Raw genomic sequence first — 21,107 nt, forward strand, 5'->3', positions numbered from 1 at the left:
TTTTTTTCTTTTTAGGGACTTTGTCATGAATAATTTTGAAAATAATGTTGTAAAAAAGATTTACAGCATTATCGACATTTCCTTCATTCCGTAGTGTTGATTGCCAGTTTATATTGTCTAGTCTACGCTTTATATTGACATAGTTAGCTTTTTGATATTCAAAGACTTCTTCGTACTCAAAGTCGTTGGGATTTTGGTGTCCATGAATAAATATGGATAATTCGATTGCTGTGTGAAAAGCTTAATTTTTCCACAAGGGGTTCAATGATTCGCTCACGCAAAAATCTTCGTAAATATTAGTGAACAAGAAATCCAAATAACAATTTTGTTGGTTTTTGACATGATTTATTTGATTGAGGCCTAAATTAGCAGTTTTGTCAAAAATGAACTGCAGTGTTTCATTGTCTCCAACGACTGGGAGTAAGATACATTCATTTTCAGAGTCCTGAATGAAGTCTGCTTGGCGTTGGTTAAAGTCACCATAGATGTGAACTTTAACCTCGGGAGGAAATTGCGATAAAATTTGTTCAGCTGTATCGTAAGTAGTTTTATGAGCGTGATCTGGGGGAAAGTATACGGAGGCAAACACGTGAGTTTTGCCAGAAATGCAAGATTTCACCCAAACATGCTCAAAGTCTTTGCATTTAGGTGCTGAAATAATTTCTGAATTGAAATTATTCGAAATTGCAATTAATACTCCTCCACCAGACTTCTTTTGGGACTCCAGAAAATTTCTGTCTTCTCTGAAAACGTTAAATGCACTTCCAAAAACTTCTTCACTTCGTACGCTTTCATCCCAGCTAGTTTCAGTTGCTAGAATAGCCGAAAAGGAAGAGCTTAAAATGTTTTTATAAATTTCCTTCATTTTGGCTGGGCTTTTCATACGATTGAAATTTTGACAATAGATCAGAATTTCAGTCGCATTCTGTTGTGAAGACGGAGAAGTATTTGGAAGATTAGTCATACTTACAATACTATTCTGCTTAGAAATATTTTCGTCGTCAATTGCAGCTACTTCATCGAAGTCTGTCAGCGGCGTTGAAAATTTATCGGTTGAGAGAATTTATGTGCCGCGTCCCTTGCGTTTTGAAGACGTTGAATGCGTTCACTAGAAAGGAACGCTCGATGAGACTGCAGGTCTGCCATTACGTCGTCCCGTGGGATGCCGAGCTCTTCGTGAACGCTCAGGAAAACCTCGCGCAGGTGAAAAATGTCCGCTGGTAAGCCTTCGGCCGCTAGCATTACAGCTGCACTGGATTTGGTGATTCCGCGAATACATACTGAAGGTGGTTGGTCGTGTAAATATGATAGATATGTGCGCACAAGATCCATAATTTTGGGATCCCGGAGTCGTGCTTTCAAGAAGCGCTGGTCACCGGCTGCAGATTGTTCAGTAAGTCGAACTATTGGCGGACGCATTGGGTCCAATTCTCGGATACTTTTTCAAAACGACGTATAATACACGCAAATCCTATGTTGATACGTCGTTTTGAATAAGTATCCGAGAATTGTTGCTGTTGTTGTTGTTGTTGTTGTTGTTGTGGTGGTGGCGTCGCAGCTCGAGCTTGTTGCCATTGCTGTTGCTGTTCGTGCAGTGATGATGATGCACTTTGGTGTATTTCTGTTGGCGCGGTGTCGGTAGGCTGCCTAAGCGTTTCGGCTCGGTATGGATTAATGGTTTCTCCCTTCTTGAAATCGATGAATTTGGGAACGGAGAGGGCTGCGATGGGGTGGTCTGTGTTGGAGGGTGGCTTAGAAAATTGAACCTTGGCATTGGCTAGAAGCTGTTTGTCAGATCCAATACGTTTGCTGTTGCATTCATTGTGAAGTGTTCTGCGTCGCTTACGCCTTCGACTCGCCTTTTCTTCATTTTTTTCCTGGTGGCGGCGAGAGCGCATTTTAGCGTCGTACTCTGACCAATCGCGTTTCCATATTCGTTTGCTGCCAAGCATACGCCAGCTGGGAACTGGTTCGCAGTTAAGCAGTTCATAGCAATCGGATCTGAGCTGCATGGTTTTGGCGCAGACAGTGCCTTCGCCATTTCTTCCATTTGCGCCTTTACGGTGAATGCTAGAGTGGAATTCGCATCCACTAGGTCGTCCCTTAACTCATTAATTAGTTTAGGCAGCGAACAGTCAATTGATTCTGCTATTGATGCTGCTGCTGTTGTTGCGGTTGTTGTTGTTGTTGTTATTTTTGTTTCTACTGCTGCTGTTGCTGCCAGTTTAGCGGCCTTTTCTATCGCCATACTGCTGTCTGCGAAAGATGTGTCGAAGAGCGCACCCATTGTAGTTTTTAAGTCGGTGGCACACTTTTTGTTGCTGCTGCTGACGCTGGAAATATTTTGTTTTATTTCCTTGAACATAGTTTCAATTTGCTCGAGTATATTGTCATGCGTGGAGCTGGGACTTTTGAAGTTGGCCTGCAGTTGATGATTAGCAGCCAACGTGTGTCCTATATTTTCTGTCATGCCCCGGAGGGAGACAGAAAGATGTTTTAAGTCAAGTTCCGTGAGGAACTGCTCCTGGCAGTCATGACATAGAGGCAGCATAAATTTGCTAAGTACCTCTTCATGGTTCCGTTGGACACCAATGCATGCAGCATGATATGCCCGCTTGCAGGTACCGTGGCAACGCCACAGAAAGCGATTGTCATTTTGCGTACAATTCACAATTCCACACTTCATGGCACACGCGGTGGGTTAAATAAAAAAAGTCACACACGGCGGCGACGTCGATGGGTAAGACAATTCGCGTGAGGCGAAAAGTAGAGAGGAAAAAAAAAACACTAACACAGGTTCGCGCGCGAACGGACCCGGGGTCAAAAAATTAAATAATAAGTTATGTTTTAAAAATATTTACAAGCGCGCTGTTACGCACGTCCGAACTCAAAGGTGGTTCGACTAAGACTGAGACTTAAAGGAAGGTTATGCAAATTCCATCCAATTTTTCCCAGACGTCCACCGAAATAATTTTTCTAGATTCCCACCATAATTGAAACTACAACTAACAATGAAGTAAACCTCTAAATTTCATTGAAAAACATCAATTTTTGTACCTTTACCAGTGGTTTGAAAATTTCTAGTAGCCTGTAGCCTGTAGCCTACGGGTTAATCAATCAATCAATCAATCAATCAATCAATCAATAAAATCAAAAATACACGTTTAGAAAAACAAGAAAAAAAAAACAATTGTTAACGTAATTGTTAATTTTCAACTCGATCTGGAAAACTACCCACTTTTTTCGCCGAATCCCGGCAATTTTCTTTGCTTTTCATCGAGAATGGAACCGCCGAGCACTCAACAAACTGGTTGTTCGATGAGATATCAGCAGTCGTGTTGCTTGTTTGCTGAAGTTCAGGAAACGTTTTGCCGAAATTCAGCTAACAAACGCCGAGATTTCAGTATATGTGTTTTCTGAGAACACGGCGGTGCCGGCATTTCACGAGCTTAACATAGTGGTTATGTTTCAGTGCCCACCGATCTGAATTTTAATATGATTTACAATAAGAAGAAAATATTTTCAAAACAAATTAAATAATTCTGAAAAAGCACAAAAACTTGCCAAACAGTTTGAAAGTGCACATAATTTCAGTATAGGTCTCACTAGTCCAATAGAACATCAGGTTGCCCGCGAATTCGAAAACATTCTCAATCATGAGAACATTTTCGACAATTCATTGGGCACTGATTTGGACGAAGTGAGATCTATTTTAAAGAAGTTTAAGAATATGAAAGCTCTGGGTGATGACGGATTTATCTATATTCTCATCAAAAAACTTCCAGAAAGTTGCTTATCATTTTTAGGGTATTGGTTCCCTTCTTAAGCACGTGGCTCCCATTTTCATCGTACGAAAAACAATGGATTGAAGCGCTGTTTGTTTTGTTTCTTATTTTTGTATTTTTTTGTTAGAAGTGAGCACCCATGAAAACAAAAAGAACGGAATCAATCGGTGTCGTAATCGCTTGTTTTCGAATAGGATGAATATGGGAGCGTGAGATTAATGATGGAACACATACCCTATATTTAACAAAAGTTTTCAGTTAGCATATTTTCCTGAAAAATGGAAAAATGCTAAAGTTGTTCCAATTTTGAAGCCTGACAAAAATCCTGCCGAAGCTTCTAGTTATCGTCCAATTAGGAACATTCCAGGATCAAGATGATGTATTTTTTTTCTGTGTTTCTGTTTGTGTGTTAAGTAATTACTGATAATGAACATTTTGTATCGGGAGGATTCATGTCAGTTTTTCAAATGATGCAGGAATTATCGTATGGTATGTATCCGTTGAAAGCGTATCACAAATAGCTTATTCAATGAAATATTTAATACCGTTTTCTATTCCAGATTTTCGGCAACCAGTTTTGCAGCGCATAAGAGGGAAAAATAAACAAGATGATTAATGCAGGCAGCTGTCTCAACACAACCAAATAATATTTTGTGCGCCTGAACGTTTACCAAACGTATCTTTTGGAAATTACCCTTCCACTAACAACACCCAAATTCCTGTGACACCAAGGCCTGAGAGATCCCATTTCTCAGTCGCAAGGACGTAGCCAGGACAGTTGTCAACCATTGGCGGATTGCGTCAGTATTGTCTAAGAGTCAGAGATTCATCCCAAATCTTTGTGCTTTGGTTCGGACGGGAAGGAGGCAATCCTCATAACAGCGGTCTGTACCACCTACGAATTTGTGCGACTCACTTAATGCTAATGCTAACGTACTTCGGCCTAATGAGTGGATCCCCCCAGATCGTACAATGGGGTCATTCTGACCCAGAAAGACACGCTGAGCGTGTTGTACAACAGCATGCTAAGCGTCAGCTAATGCACAAAAGAATGGCACATTTAATCAATTTTTCAAAAGAAAAAAAATGGTATATTCGAGGAAAACACCTACGGGGAAATGGCATTCGTCGATCATCACCTAGTGCTATCCCAGATCATCTGCCACCTATAACGAATTGGTTTATTTGGAAGTCATTAAGCCGGCTTTTACGACGCCAGTCGACAACGGACTACGGAGAACAGATCTCAACCGTACGGTAAATCCTCCAGAAATGTCGTTTATACCATGCCCTAACACGTCTTCTGTTCATCGAATACCTTGCGGCAATGGCAATATTGACATTACAGAGCTATGGAAAATCATGGACGAAAAAAGCCTTCTTGGTAAGCTGACCAGACTGAACAAAGCAAGGATGGATGGTGTGCAAAGCTGCGTAATGATTTCGGGTGGACTATTCAGTTCATTCGAATCTCGCAGAGGACTGCCACAAGATGATGGACTCTCATGCCTACTGTTCAACATCGCTTTGGAAGGTATTAAATCTGCGATGAGAGCATGGGCATGAGCATGAGCATTGGTAACCGTACACTTCGTAGTTGCTAGAACGTGATTGACATGAGCTAGCGAAATTACACAGTGAATCAATAAGCTTGGGATTTGCCACAATCCTCAATGTACACGTTTCGAGAGCTCAAACTTTCTCTTCTTCTTCTTTTTTTGACTCTACGTCCGCACTGGGACTTGGAATGCCTCGCTTCAACTTAGTGTTCTTACAATCACTTACACAGTTATTAATAGAAGGGCTTTTTTTGCCTGCCATTGCACAGATTTGTATGTTGTAAGGCAAGTACAATGATACAGTATGCCCAAGGAGTCGAGAATATTTTCCCGCCCGACCGGAACGGGAATCGAACCCGCCGTCTCCGGATTGGCGATCCATAGCCTTAACCACTAGACTAACTGGAGACCCCATTTCAAACTTTATTGGGTCAATAACGGCGCCGGCCACGTCCTTACGATCAATCGGGTATGGGAAGGAATGTTAGTTCGACAACCGTTGCTGTTAGAAGTGGTACAGGGGATGGCCAAAATGTTTGGGATAGACAACTTTTTTTTCTCTCACAAAAAAGTTCAGCATGCTATAACTTTTCATAGAGCGCATCAAAAAATCTCAAATTTTGATTGTTTGTCAACCTATTATATGTGCATCATTGGAACAAATTTGGGCTTGATTGATTAATATTTCACAAAGTTAGAACCGTTCGGGTAAAACACCTTTTTTTAGATAACGCATTTTTGAGCTGTCATATCTCGGAAACCAGTAAACCGAATTGAATGAAATTTTGAACGTACACTAACAATATGTAAATGCTTCACAAACTATTAAAACATAGATACTTACATAGAAATTTCAACCCGATATAACTTAATTCGCCGTGAGAAAATATTACATTTTATAACGTCGTATTGAGTATAAATATATTGTTGATAAACGTTAAAAAAATCATTCAATTTGGTTCACTGGTTTCCGAGTTATGACAGCTCAAAAATGAGTTGTCTAAAAAATAGTGTTTTACGCGAACGGTTCTAACTTCGCGAAAAATTAATCAATCGAGCCCAAATTTGTACCAATGATGCACACATAATAGATTGACAAACAGTCAAAATTTGAGATTTTTTGATGCACTCTATGAAAAGTTACAGCATGTTGAATTTTTTTGTGGGAGAAAAAAAGTTGCCTATCCCAAACATTTTGGGCATCCCCTGTATGTACTACTGGACCCTCCACAGTTGTCACGGAAAAGAGTTTTGTTAGTAGGGAGGGATCGATAGTTGCATAGATCAAGGATTAACTTTGGTAAGCGATGCGATCCATGCAACCATACAATATACACAAAAATGGTGGTATCATAAAAATTCTAAATGAAATCTATGGAATGAAAAAGATTTTGCGTCACCTCGCAAATGAGAGAACTGGTGAATCAATATGCATTACTATTTGCCATGAAATCGATATATTGAAACAAAGCTTTATGCTGACACCCAAGTAGCACCTGCAACTTAACCAGAAATAATCATCGTTGCAAACAAGTTACAACTGAGTTTTGATGAAACAAAAACCCAAGCATGTCATATTAAAGTTACGACAGCGCAAGTTTTGGTTGTATAAATGTTATTATGACGTCATTTTAACATTATATTAAAATTACGTTGAATTTACTTATATACAACCAAAACTTGCGCTGCCGTAACTATTATATGACATGTGTGTTGCTTGGGGAGTTATTAAATAGTTATAATCTGATTATGAATGTCGAGTTCAGAAAGCAAAAATATGGGAAACAATATTAAAACATATTAAAAACATGTCATGCCACACTCAGTTGAAACATGTTTATAACAACTGACGAGATCAAAACAAACGTCATCGATAGTAGAAACTAGCGGGACGAATTTATAACTGAGATATATCTGCTTGTTTCAACCAATCCCAGTTACAACCGATTAAAAATCATAACATTTTTTTTTATCTGTTTTAACGAGATTTTTAGCCCTAGGCTATGTAGACCTTTGACAAAAAATGCCGATAAAATGCCTTAAATAAATATGTTTAGTCTAACTTTTCTTAAGGGTATCAAAATTTATAACTTTCGAACAGTCCACATTTATAATGTAGGGCCTGACACCATTTGGGCAGAGGCACCTATTTCAGGCACTTGCTGCTATGACTCGGTCAATTTTGAACCGATTGACTTGATTTTTGAGACACGATCAGATATGCACAGTAGATTCAAGTCAATTGTTTTGAAATTGACTGAGTTATAGCAGCAAGTGCCCAAAATAGGTGCTCCTGCTCAAATGGCCCCAGACCCTAACCCAAAAAAACGCATAAAATTAAAAAAATCTTTTTTGTCGATTTCGGCATCACCCCTTTTTAGCAACATATAATTTACCTCATGTTGCCAAAATCGCTAAGAAACTGTATAACATTCAGATTTAATTATGGAAGAAACTAGGTATGCATTTTATAGGTTGTTGTTTCATAAGCTACATTTTCAACTTTCTATGAGAGCATTAAATAGGCAACCAAAATGTGCTCAATCAGAGCAACATGGTGTACATTTTCATCACAAGTTTGCTAGATTTGCACTTGCAACATGTCATGTACACACGGAGGCGCGTGGGAAATATGGAATCAGAATGCATACTTCCCAGAGCGTTCATGATTAACAAAAATTTTAATCACGATTAATATTGATGATAAAAAATTCCAATTTTGGTGATTATTGATTATGATTAATGATTAAAATTGGTTTTATCTGTGATTATTGATTATGATTAATGATAAAAAATGGCTCATTGATTAAAAATCATGATTGATCATGATTAATCAATCACAAAAAATTGAAACATGTAAATTAATATGTTTTTGAAGTTTAAAAGTAAAAGGTAACTCTGTCCAGCAGATTGTTGAAAAAAGTATCATAAATTATTTTATTGAGAACAGCATTTTAACCAATTTAAATTGGATCATATATTTTATATGATGAATCATTTTTGGTGATGAATGATTAATGATTGATTAATATTTTCTCTTATGATTATGATTACTGATTAATGATTAGATTGTAAAAACGGTGTGATTAAGATTAATGATTAATGATTAAATGAGATTTTTTTGTGATTATGATTAATGATTTTGATTGATCTTAATCATTAATCATTAATCATGATTAAATTTATGATTAATCATTAACGCTCTGAACTTCCACAGTAAATCAGAAGCCGCATTCCAATTGAAGTTCTGTTTAAGCCCGAATTTCGATATATTTGGGGACATAAATATAAAGTACTGAAACAAAGCTACTGACGCATAGTCACTTGCTATGACGAATGCGATGACTAGCTGGTTAGTCATCGAATCGGTCACAATTTGTGAACCAATTGTTAGTTGTATCTTAGTTATAAATTGATTGCATATTGAAACAGTTCATAACACGAATAGATGTTTCATATTGACTCCGCCTCTTGCGCTTTTTTCGTTGTAATTTAGTCATTATTAAGACGATTGTTATGCCGTTTAAAACTTTCAATATTGTTGTAAAATAATTATAGGAACTTATTAACGCCCAAGTGTGTTGCTCGGGACACTAACAGTGACGAGCCGCTTAAACTTAAGGACAAGGTATTTGGAGTACATAGCTAAAAATTTCTAAAGCACCGTTTTTTAGAACCGTTGAACAGATTTGGATGGAAATGCATCACGCTAATTGTTCAGTGGTTGTCAACAGCGTGATGCATTTTAATCCAAATCCGTTCAACGGTTCTAAAAAACGGTGCTCTACAAATTTTGAGCAATGTACTCCAAATACCTTGTCCTTAAGAAGAAATACTGACGCATAATTACGTTTCAATTCAGTATGACCAGCACTGTAAGGTGGCGGACTGTACGAAAATACAGGAGAATTTAATTAAAATAAACCATAATTTATGAAAAAATGGGCCGACATTAAAGTGGCGAACTTTTCAGTTCTTGTTGAGTAAACATATGAAGCATGATTTTAAACTGATAGACACATATAGGTACTGCGAAAAACAAGGAACAAGCTCACCGATCATCAATCATTCATTCGAGCTCCGATCGACCTAGCGCTAAAAACGATACCTACGATGATGTTACACTATTTTCCGGCACTCGCAAGTACAATAAGGAACAACACAAAACTAAAAACGAAACATCCACGCGCCTATTAGTTTCGTTTTCACACGAGACAATAGCGAACGCGGTTGATTTTGTCATTTTTAACCTTACGTAATAAATGGATGCTGCCTTGATGGTGCGTACCCAAATGTTGTACATCAAAATGATTCATTCGTGTCGCAGTAGAGTGTCTCAGGACGTTCCGGGACATTGGCGGACATTATAATGCCCCTATAGGGATTTTCCGTAAGCTTGTTGTTATCCGTGCACTATCACATTTATTGATTGAGGGCTCTATCAGTTTTACATCAATACATTGCTTATATGATACGAATATACTTCTATGTTTCTATGCCCAACATTAGAGGACACCACATTCCGCTATTGCTTTGAAGGGCGTGATTTTGAACACAATAATCGTATATTTGTGCGAGAATTGAATTGAAGAACTACCTACTATGGTCATTAGTGGTAATTCATAGCAGTCATTGAATGGAGCCGACCTAGGAAAATATCATTCAACCCCACTGAACCAAGCTTACGTGTGAAACATTAGACGAACGAAATGTTCAAATCTAGAATATGGGAGTTCAGTGCTCCTATTGTATTCCAGCGCTTCGTTCGTTCAGTTTGGCTTTATTTTCACTAGTCTTCGAATTCAATGGGTGGTAGATTTCGTTTCAACTGCGAACTTTTGACGTCGTGCATAATCCTCTGGCTCCTGTATGTAGGTATAAATCCTGCAATCAATAGCTTATCTAAACGGAACCCTTCTAATGTTGCTGTTGTATAATAATTGGTGTACGTAAAACGCATCGAAAAGTTTAGCATGTCCAAATCAGCGAACAACGATATCAGGCAGGTACGTATCGCATTATCAATGGAACGAATGCAGCCATCACACAGTTCCCGTATCTAGTGTCCGTACAGCGAAACTCTGGAGGCCAAAAGAAGCATATTTGCGGTGGAGCTTTCATCAGTCAAAATTGGATTCTAACAGCAGCTCATTGTCTACAGTAGGTAACTGTTATCACTGTATAATTATAACCCGGAGAATAGGCAGTGCACTGGAAATATTAAACATTATTTTATACTCATACGGAATCAAATGTCCTTAATTTAGAGGATCATGGTTTAAAATTCATTGGTGAGTTTTAAGGGCCCTACACAAAATATAATTCCCGAAAGTGACAAGATCGGAGAATCATTAGTAAACGATGCCAAAATATGCTTACATAAGAAATTCTAGAAGCTCCGCCTCTTGCGCTTTTTTCGTTGTAATTTAGTCATTATTAAGACGATTGTTATGCCGTTTAAAACTTTCAATATTGTTGTAAAATAATTATAGGAACTTATTAACGCCCAAGTGTGTTGCTCGGGACACTAACAGTGACGAGCCGCTTAAACTTAAGGACAAGGTATTTGGAGTACATAGCTAAAAATTTCTAAAGCACCGTTTTTTAGAACCGTTGAACAGATTTGGATGGAAATGCATCACGCTAATTGTTCAGTGGTTGTCAACAGCGTGATGCATTTTAATCCAAATCCGTTCAACGGTTCTAAAAAACGGTGCTCTACAAATTTTGAGCAATGTACTCCAAATACCTTGTCCTTAAGAAGAAATACTGACGCATAATTACGTTTCAATTCAGTATGACCAGCACTGTAAGGTGGCGGACTGTACGAAAATACAGGAGAATTTAATTAAAATAAACCATAATTTATGAAAAAATGGGCCGACATTAAAGTGGCGAACTTTTCAGTTCTTGTTGAGTAAACATATGAAGCATGATTTTAAACTGATAGACACATATAGGTACTGCGAAAAACAAGGAACAAGCTCACCGATCATCAATCATTCATTCGAGCTCCGATCGACCTAGCGCTAAAAACGATACCTACGATGATGTTACACTATTTTCCGGCACTCGCAAGTACAATAAGGAACAACACAAAACTAAAAACGAAACATCCACGCGCCTATTAGTTTCGTTTTCACACGAGACAATAGCGAACGCGGTTGATTTTGTCATTTTTAACCTTACGTAATAAATGGATGCTGCCTTGATGGTGCGTACCCAAATGTTGTACATCAAAATGATTCATTCGTGTCGCAGTAGAGTGTCTCAGGACGTTCCGGGACATTGGCGGACATTATAATGCCCCTATAGGGATTTTCCGTAAGCTTGTTGTTATCCGTGCACTATCACATTTATTGATTGAGGGCTCTATCAGTTTTACATCAATACATTGCTTATATGATACGAATATACTTCATATTTTCACTAGTCTTCGAATTCAATGGGTGGTAGATTTCGTTTCAACTGCGAACTTTTGACGTCGTGCATAATCCTCTGGCTCCTGTATGTAGGTATAAATCCTGCAATCAATAGCTTATCTAAACGGAACCCTTCTAATGTTGCTGTTGTATAATAATTGGTGTACGTAAAACGCATCGAAAAGTTTAGCATGTCCAAATCAGCGAACAACGATATCAGGCAGGTACGTATCGCATTATCAATGGAACGAATGCAGCCATCACACAGTTCCCGTATCTAGTGTCCGTACAGCGAAACTCTGGAGGCCAAAAGAAGCATATTTGCGGTGGAGCTTTCATCAGTCAAAATTGGATTCTAACAGCAGCTCATTGTCTACAGTAGGTAACTGTTATCACTGTATAATTATAACCCGGAGAATAGGCAGTGCACTGGAAATATTAAACATTATTTTATACTCATACGGAATCAAATGTCCTTAATTTAGAGGATCATGGTTTAAAATTCATTGGTGAGTTTTAAGGGCCCTACACAAAATATAATTCCCGAAAGTGACAAGATCGGAGAATCATTAGTAAACGATGCCAAAATATGCTTACATAAGAAATTCTAGAAGCCTGGCACATGACCCTATGTGATCATTTTTTTAATTTCCCAATGCAAATGGACAACTCCCGGTTTTTCTTGCTTAGTCATTAGGGTTTTTGGTGATTTTTTTTTATCAGCAGGTTGAGAAACACATGGAGGCGCATGTTCGTTGATGGCTATTTATTTTATCCATGTTAAATGGCATCTCACCCCACGGCAAACAATACTTTGCATTACTTTCTGTCATGAACTAAGTTTTAAAATATCTAGCGCAGTACTTTTAGGCAAAGTTTGAGTGCTTATTAGATAAATCAACCGTACCAAAAATTGTGTCAATTCGTTCAGAATTGGCTGAGTTATAGCAGAAAAGTGCCCAAAATAGGACCCCTGCCGACAGTGCCGGATTTAGGCTTCGGGGGCCCGGGGCAAACCGTATGAAGTGGGCCCCCAAAAACAAGATTTTGAATATGTATACCGTACATTAACTTTTTCTTTTCAATATTGTTTATTATTAGTTTTTTTTGCTGATTTTTGTGGTTTAGGAAGAAACTATGTCACTCAACTGTTTTGTTCATTCGAATGATGAATGTTTCATTTATTTTTCATTTTTTTATGATGAAATATTGAAAACCTTCAGTTGCAATTCTCCAAAATATCGACCGATGATTCTAACAAATGAAAAACATGTTACGAACAAGCATTCTAACATTAATGCTAAAATGTCAAGATTCCGCATACAGGTTTACAGTGTAATGTGTAAATGTAATCTTATTCAGATCGTAGATATATGTTAAACTTTCATCCGAATTTAAAAGAATTATGACAATTTTACAAATTAGCGTTCAGTTCGAACTGCAAAATTCTACGAGTGAACAAAGTCAGGATTGTAGGGGGTAACTGTAGCAATAACACTGTAAAAACATTGTTCTGAGATGTTTTTAAAAACTAGGTTTCCAAAACTGCCCAAAATTTCTTGAACTTCTCCAGGAATCGTTATTTACTCTTTCCCTTGATAACATCTGTCCTCAACGAACTAATGCAGATGGGTACTAAGCAGTTATTTGATAGAGATGCTTTTTTGTTGTAATGTTAAGTCTTAAAACAGTTTTTCAATTGAATTCAACAAGAACTCCATGGGGTTTTATAGAAACTCGCGTAGACTCGCGTACTTCATTTTACCTGATTATTGAATACTGTTATACCTATCTAGATATGCGTTTGCTGCAACCAAGCATTAAAACCGATCCCTCAAATAAGTCATTCTGGGAAATACACTTCAATTCTACGGTTGAATTGCTTAGCAATTCAAATAATGTGTTTTTTTAACTTAATCGAAAGAGCAACATATTTTGGCACCAAAAAAATACGAAACTAAGGTTTTTGATGTGAAGATATAAAAAATTATGAAACTTTGGATTTTCAAGTGAAAATTCAGATATGAAATAATCTGGATACCGTTAAAGAACTCAATTATAACTACACTAGGACATGTATAAAATACAATCGTCTCTTGTAGGGCATTTTATGTTTTGATGAAGAAAATATATAGTGCTTCAGGATTCTTGGGGGGCCCCTCTGATCGGGGGGCCCGGGGCACTTGCCCCCTTTGCCCCCCCCTTAAATCCAGGCCTGCCTGCCGAGATGGTTTCACTTCCCTACATATATGAATCCTACTACATACATGTACCATATGAGATTTCCAAGCAAGTGTTTCGAAATGCGAAAATTTCGGATGCTGTTTGAAAAATTGTGATAGCTCATGGCCAATGTTATAATGCTGTTACCTTGAGAGCTGTTGTTTTTGGAAAAGTTGTTTGGTAGAATAGTATATGAACTTACAATCAATAGTTTGTTTGATTTGGTACTTTGCCACTAGATGACATACAAGTGTCGGACAAAACAATAAGACCACCAGCCATTTTTCTAAAATTAAGGATGCCGTTTAAATTTGAGGACATTGTTATTGATTCGACAATAAATAACCATCATGAAAATCTGGTGTTAGAATTTTGTCGCACCGTATATCTTTAACTTTGGAAGGAGTGAACAGAACTCAATCAATTTGATACAAATCAAAATTCCAGTAATTCTAAGTCGGCTGTCAAAATTTTAGCCAAATTGGTTTACTAGAAACCGAGTACCATACCGTCAAACTTGGCCATTTTGTATGAAATAGAACCGGTGATCTTATTGTTTTGTCCGACACTGTACATAAGTGAGTTTTTTAGGTCATGACTTATAGTTCCGATTCGCTTGATTAAGTACTCATCCAATAGGCAACGCTAGTGAGCATACATTTGTTTTTAAATATTATATCAGGAATGCATTTGCTGAATGCTGCAATTTTTGGATTTATCAGGATTCTGAGGTACAAAAGTTATAGGTTTTCCATTGTAGATTGGTAGATTTACAGATCAATACACACATGTCTTATCAAACAACTCCCTCAGAGACAACAACTTTACAATTTAGAAAGATCTTGAGATAATAGAGTTGGCACGGTAAAGGCTGGGTATGCTGCGCAATAATGATCCCATTGTAATCCACAAGCCTCTGCACATCAACTGCTATCCCTACCTCCGCGTGGTACCGGCCGGCAACTACGAGCAACCTTAGGGGAGAGCGGGTAACTAACCCCGGTGGGAACTTTGGTCGTAGGCTTACAAGGGGGTGGTTTGCTTCTGTAAACCTGAGCGTCTGTTCTTCAGGAGGAGCGGCTTACAACAGCGTTTGATCCCCATGTTAGGGGCGGCTGATCAACGTCCGAGTGCCAGGGAAGGACTCTAAGCCAAACTGTGTACTATGGTCCTCCGGAAAGTAGGAGGTTGGTGTCAGGCCCTACGAGCCAGCCGTAAAACCCATTGTAACGGAAAATCAGCAACAGAATAATACGAACCGAGACCAACGGCAACGACCCCCGCGAACAAAAAGGACTTGCGATATGGAAACTCGGAACGTGGAACTGCCGATCTCTCAACTTCATTGGGAGAATCCGCATACTCGCCGATCTACTGAAGGACCGCGGGTTCGGCATCGTCGTAGCGCTGCAGGAGGTGTGTTGGACAAGATCCATGGTGCGAACGTTTAGAGGTAATCATACCATCTACCAAAGCTGCGACAACACACGCGAACTGGTAACAGCTTTCATCGTGATGGGTGATATGCAGAGGCGCGTGATCGGTTGGTGACCGATCGACGAAAGAATGTACAGGCCCTTGATACTCATTCTTTAACTTCAGCATAATAAACGTGCAGATCCCACACTGATGATGACAAGGACGCATTTTACGCGCATCTCGAACGTGAGGAATTTCAAATCGACCACGTTCTGACTGACGGACGGCACTACTCCGACATTATCGACGTCAGGACCATCGTGGCGAATATCGACTCCAATTATTATCTGGTGATGGTTAAACTGCGCCCAAAACTTCCTGTCATCAACAATGTACGGTAACGATGACCGCCACGGTACAACCTAGAGCGGCTAAAACCAACCGGATGTCGCTCAGCATACGTGTTCGTGGGAAGTTATCAAGCTGGCTTAATCGACGGCCGGTCGACAACGGATCAGATCTTCACCGTACGGCAAATCCTCAGGAAATGCCGTGAATACCAGGTCCCAACGCATCACCTGTTCATCGACTTCGAAGTGGCATACGACCGCGCAGAGCTATTGAAAATCATGGACGAAAACGGCTTTCCTGGGAAGCTGACTAGACTGATTAAAGCAACGATGGACGGTGTGCAACTAGAGTGAACTATCCAGTTCATTCGAATCTCGCCGGAGACTGCGACAAGGTGATGGACTCTCATGCCTACTCTCCAATATTGCTCTGGTGTGATGCGTCGAGCCGGGCTCAACAGCCGGGGAATGATTTTTGTGCTTTGCGGACGACATGGACATTATCGCCAGAACATTTGGAACGATGGCAGAGCTGTGCACCCGCCTGAAATGCGAAGCAGCAAAGGTCGAACTGGTGGTGAATGCCTCAAAAACAAAGTATATGCTGGTATGCGGAAACGAACACGACCGGATCCGGCTGGGTAGTAATGTTACGATAGACGGGGATACCTTCGTGGTGGTAGAGGAATTCGTCTACCTCGGATCCTTACTGACGGCTGACAATAACGTGAGTCGTGAAATTCGAAGGCACATCATCAGCGGAAATCGATCCTATAGCATTCCATAAGCAATTATAAGAGAATAAGAGTATTAAAGTTTTACATGACAACTTTCAGTAGGCAATCTACGAATTACTCCGTCACCACGCAACGCAACGCAATATTCTGAGTAGATCGTAAGGACCTGACCAGGTGTCGAACATAGAGGTCGTTCAATGAAAGGTTTGTCAAGTCCCAGGCTACTTTTCCGGCGCATTTAATGTCTCTATCGACAGCCACCCCAGGATGTGTACGGTCGGCTATGCTATGCTATGCTATGTTAAAAGTGTCGTTCAGTGAAGGAATTGCGCGTCTAATAGCAAATTAACTGTTAGTACTTGATTACATTCTAAAGATTATTGATTATTGTTCAATAGATCAAATCCATTGGAAATTCTAGAAGGAATCTGGATCTGAAAACAAGGAAATCGTGAATGTGAGGTTTACACTTATTGTATGAGTTACTTATAGAGGAAAATCTGACCATGAATGCGTCGAAACGTTGTAACGTCACGGTAGAATGCATCATTGAGAGTTGCAACATTGTTATCTTGAAGCGTAACTAGGATATCATGGTTCAGCTCTTTTGGTATTGTGGTCCATTTACATACACTCTTGTCAAAAGTTTGGGTTCATCCCCTCAAAAACATGTAATTTTTTCAGGCCCCCGCCAATTTTCGTCCGATTTCAAAGCCCTAGGTTTCATTCAAAAGATAATAAGTCAAAGAAACTTTGAACATGATTTAAAAGAAACTTTTTCATAATATTTTGTATGTAAACTTAAACCAAAGTTGCCAAATTTTCTAAAAAATGAATATAAACTTACGGCAGTGTCGCTGGAAATTGGGTCGACCAAATTTTAAGATGAGAGCGGTAATATAACCCATTTTCTATTAGCTTTCAACTGCTTTTTACAGAACTTAGCTAAAAAATCTAGAAAAAAAGTTTTTAAGGAAATTAACTCTTCATGTCATCGACCAAAAGTTTGGGGTCACTTTCGTAAAACATGGAAAAGTGATTTGGTGGTATCTTCGTCATGTATAGTTCAATTTTAATTCTTTTTGGCTCATTTCAAAGATAATTAACTAAATTTACGTTTGATGTCTTTAACTTAACGTATTTATCAATTTTTGTATACAAAAATGTTATGACAAGTTAACACATTTCATCACACTTCAAAAAATGAGGCAACTTTACGTTAAGTTTTAGTATGTTAATTTCAACAAATATGTGTGGTTCAATGTCTATGCAGTAAGTATCATTCATTTTGTTTGGATAGCTTCAATGCATATCAATTTAGATACGTTCCAAATAATTTAGTAACTCACTCTATATAGAGTGATATCACTTGCAAAATGTAGTTATTGTTTATACCTGATTATCATTGTAAGAGATTAACTTTGTTAACTAGTACCCATTAATTTTCAGGGATGAAACAGCGAAAGGATTGGTTATCCGAGCGGAGTCATCGTTCCACGACAGTGGAGGAGTATTGCTCCGAGTAGCAGAAATTATCAAACATGCGAAATTCAATCCCGAATACAGTAAAGATTATGACTATGGACTGATTCGATTGAAGAAATCATTCGAAAGAGCTGTCGTAGCGCATCTCAAAAAGGGCCCCAAACGGTTCCCACCGGGTCAGCTGTGTCAGGTGATGGGTTGGGGCAAAACCAGTCACTCGGACGATAGCAGGAGATTGTTGTCGATTTCGGTGCCAATTGTAAAACAGAGCATATGTCGGTTGGCGTACCGTTCGGTGGACACAATTACACCGCGGATGCTGTGTGCAGGATATAGCTCGGGGGAGAAGGATGCTTGTGAGGTTTGTACGAATCACGAGTCAAGCCATTTGTTAAAAGTATACTTTTTTTTCTCCAGGGTGACTCTGGTGGACCATTCATATGCAGAGGGATTCTGACAGGTATAACATCCTGGGCAGAAGGATGTGCTGAGAAAGGCTTTTATGGGGTATACAGTTATATCACACCGGTTCGGAGTTGGATACGAAGTAAAACAGGAGTGTAGGTGAAGAAATGTTGACTTAATTATTAATAAATTGAATTTATCAACAGGTACGAGTTGAATGTTTTTTTCGAAACTTTAAAAATAGAATATAAAGTGGCCTCTGCGCAATAAACAATTTCTTCGCGAAATATGATACTTTTCTGACGAGAATAATTTTCAAAAGTCATCAGCAATTAGGCCGGAACAAATCTCATTTTCTTCTTTTGTCACTTTGCTCGTTGAAGGGGTGGGGAAGGATAAATAATAAATGTGTTTGATGAAAAATTTTCTAAAACAATTAGGCAAAATCGAAAAACTAATCGGATTTGTTAAAAAATTCTCGACGATTCTAAATTCACTTGAAAATTTTTAAATAATTTATTTGTGTCCCCCCTTAAAATATTGAATTCCGAAAAAAAAAAATGGGGGGGGGGGGGGGGGGTTGACATAAGAGAAAATCGAAATTTGTATCAGCCTGATATAAAGATAGCTAATGTTTTGAAGAGGAGCAAAAGGATAACGCCATAGAAAAACGTTTCAAATGTAACGAAAACCATGAGCCTAATGATAAGCTTCGGCTTAATTTTCACGATTTTCACATCAACAGCACCGGAACCACTGCAATCGGCTTAAAATTGCAATTACAATTCACAGTCGTTCGTCTGCCTTTGTGCTTGGCTACAACTCTCACAAGTTGCTTCCGTTCAGTTGCGGTCACATCATTCACACTTCGCTGAAGGAATAAAATCCGTTCGTTGGGTCTGGCTTTACTGCAGCAGCTCCAAACTGAAACCACAGAACTGGCACGTAGTCCTCTATACCTATAGCTTAATCATAATGTGATGTAGAACACTGCAGCTGCAGACGTCTGCTGAACCGGTTCAAAGGGTGCGGGCTGGGTACTTATCCGGCACTTTTTGCCCGCTTCAAGTTGCTATAACGCCTTTCATCACACTTTCAAGCGTGGTTACCTCGGTCGATGGCGGGCTTTTGCCGCTTTGCTCAACTGTTTCCATCCTGCGCTTCGTTGAGTAGACAAAAAAAAAATCGAGCGATAGGTAAGTATAAAATTGCCCGTCTAGCGACGAGGTTTGGCGAGTTTTGTTTCTCCTGCCTTCCTTTTTCGACGAAAAACCCCTGTCGCTTATGCTATGAATGTACTACAAAGCGTTCAACCGCAAGCATTTTGGCCCTAGTGAAACTGCAAGGGCATGAACAACCTGCTGTATTGTGAAGTTTGAAAAGCAGTTTATAAGCCGAGCTCTGTTTGTAGCATTTGCATATACAAAGCGAATGGTGTACGAAAACTGGCATGGACGGGAAACATATTCTCCAAATATGATGAACATTAGACGATGTAACAATTGAAGGAGGGTTCTCCATTAATATTATATTTTTTGCCAATGTTTCAATCAGTACGTAAAATTGCCCTTGCAACAACAAGCCAAGCCAGATGACATACCATCCCTAGTACCATCCTTAAGCCGGATTACATTGCTCTAAAGCAGAAGTTGAAAAAAAATTGAAATGAATTTACTTGATTACTAAATTGCAATCCTAATGCGATTCATAGACAAGTTTATTTCTTCCCAAGTGAACATTTTGTTGAAGCTGTACGATTGCGCGTATTCTCCATAAAACGCATGCATATATGGACATAATTTGCCCAATATAAACAGCTACTGTTAAATAAACGTGGGAGATGGAACTAATATTGTTGTATATAACAGCATAATCGTAATTCAGCAACTGACGCCACATCTCACTTTAATTCAACCCTAATAGTTTATATGTACATATAGAGTAATGCATGTCAATATATGTGCTTTACGTCTTCTTCTTCTTCTTTGCTCTACGTCCCCACTTGGACTTAGCCTGCCTCGCTTCAACTTAGTGTTTTTTGAGCACTTCTACAGTTATTAATTGAAGGGCTTTCTTTGCCTGCCATTGCATGAATTTGTATAATTGTGAGGCAAGCACAATGATACACTATGCCCAGGGAGTCGAGAAAATTCTCCCGACTGGAACGGGAATCGAATACGCCGTCTCCGGATTGGCCATCCACAGCCTTAACCACTAGGCTAACTGGAGACTCCAACCCCATGTGCTTGACGCACAATACATAAAACTTCAACAGCATGGTTACTTGAAGCAATCCTTACGTTCACTCAAATCATCCATCCGATAACCAACCATACAAATTATCATCGCCTTGCTTAACCGCAAAAGTTTTAAAATAACTTCATCATTTCCCATTTCACTGGTCTCTAGTTTCCTCGCAACTCAACTTGCAGGAAATATCCATCACCAATTCCTTTGGAGATTGTCCCGGTACAACCAATTTCCCAGACGAGAATTTATTATAAAAGATAGAGTGGCTCAAGTGTAAAAAATAAACGAAGGGAATCTACTTCTTCCGCCACCACCATCACGGAGTCTGACGATTCCGACACGAGAAAAAAAAAATACGCCAGCCAGCCGATTTGGGTTGGAAACTCTATAGCCACTCTTGTTTCTTCTAATAAGAAAGCGAAAAGTCGTTTGCTGGAACAAAATGCGGCTGTGATGATGTATGGGTGCCGGT

General features: G+C 39.0%; 1 protein-coding gene across 1 annotated transcript; it reads left to right on the forward strand.

The window, feature by feature from the left end:
- Positions 1 to 1,125: 1,125 nt before the first annotated feature.
- Positions 1,126 to 18,572, forward strand: LOC109405767 (trypsin-7-like). The gene is made up of 4 exons (XM_062857820.1): positions 1,126 to 1,203; positions 11,957 to 12,144; positions 17,945 to 18,341; positions 18,398 to 18,572. The coding sequence occupies exons 1-4, from the start codon at positions 1,126 to 1,128 to the stop codon at positions 18,542 to 18,544; spliced, it is 810 nt and encodes a 269-aa protein (XP_062713804.1). The 3' UTR covers positions 18,545 to 18,572.
- The last annotated feature ends 2,535 nt before the right edge of the window (positions 18,573 to 21,107 follow it).

The sequence above is a fragment of the Aedes albopictus genome, chromosome 3 (assembly GCF_035046485.1).
Source record: "Aedes albopictus strain Foshan chromosome 3, AalbF5, whole genome shotgun sequence".
NCBI classification, from domain to species: domain Eukaryota; kingdom Metazoa; phylum Arthropoda; class Insecta; order Diptera; family Culicidae; genus Aedes; species Aedes albopictus.

Excerpts from the sequence above, each read along its gene's own strand:
- LOC109405767 (XM_062857820.1), top strand. The coding sequence starts at position 1,126 with ATGAGACTGCAGGTCTGCCATTACGTCGTCCCGTGGGATGCCGAGCTC. Across the intron at positions 1,204-11,956 it reads CTCAGGAAAACCTCGCGCAG|CATGTCCAAATCAGCGAACA; the intron begins GTGAAAAATGTC and ends CGAAAAGTTTAG. Across the intron at positions 12,145-17,944 it reads ACAGCAGCTCATTGTCTACA|GGATGAAACAGCGAAAGGAT; the intron begins GTAGGTAACTGT and ends ATTAATTTTCAG.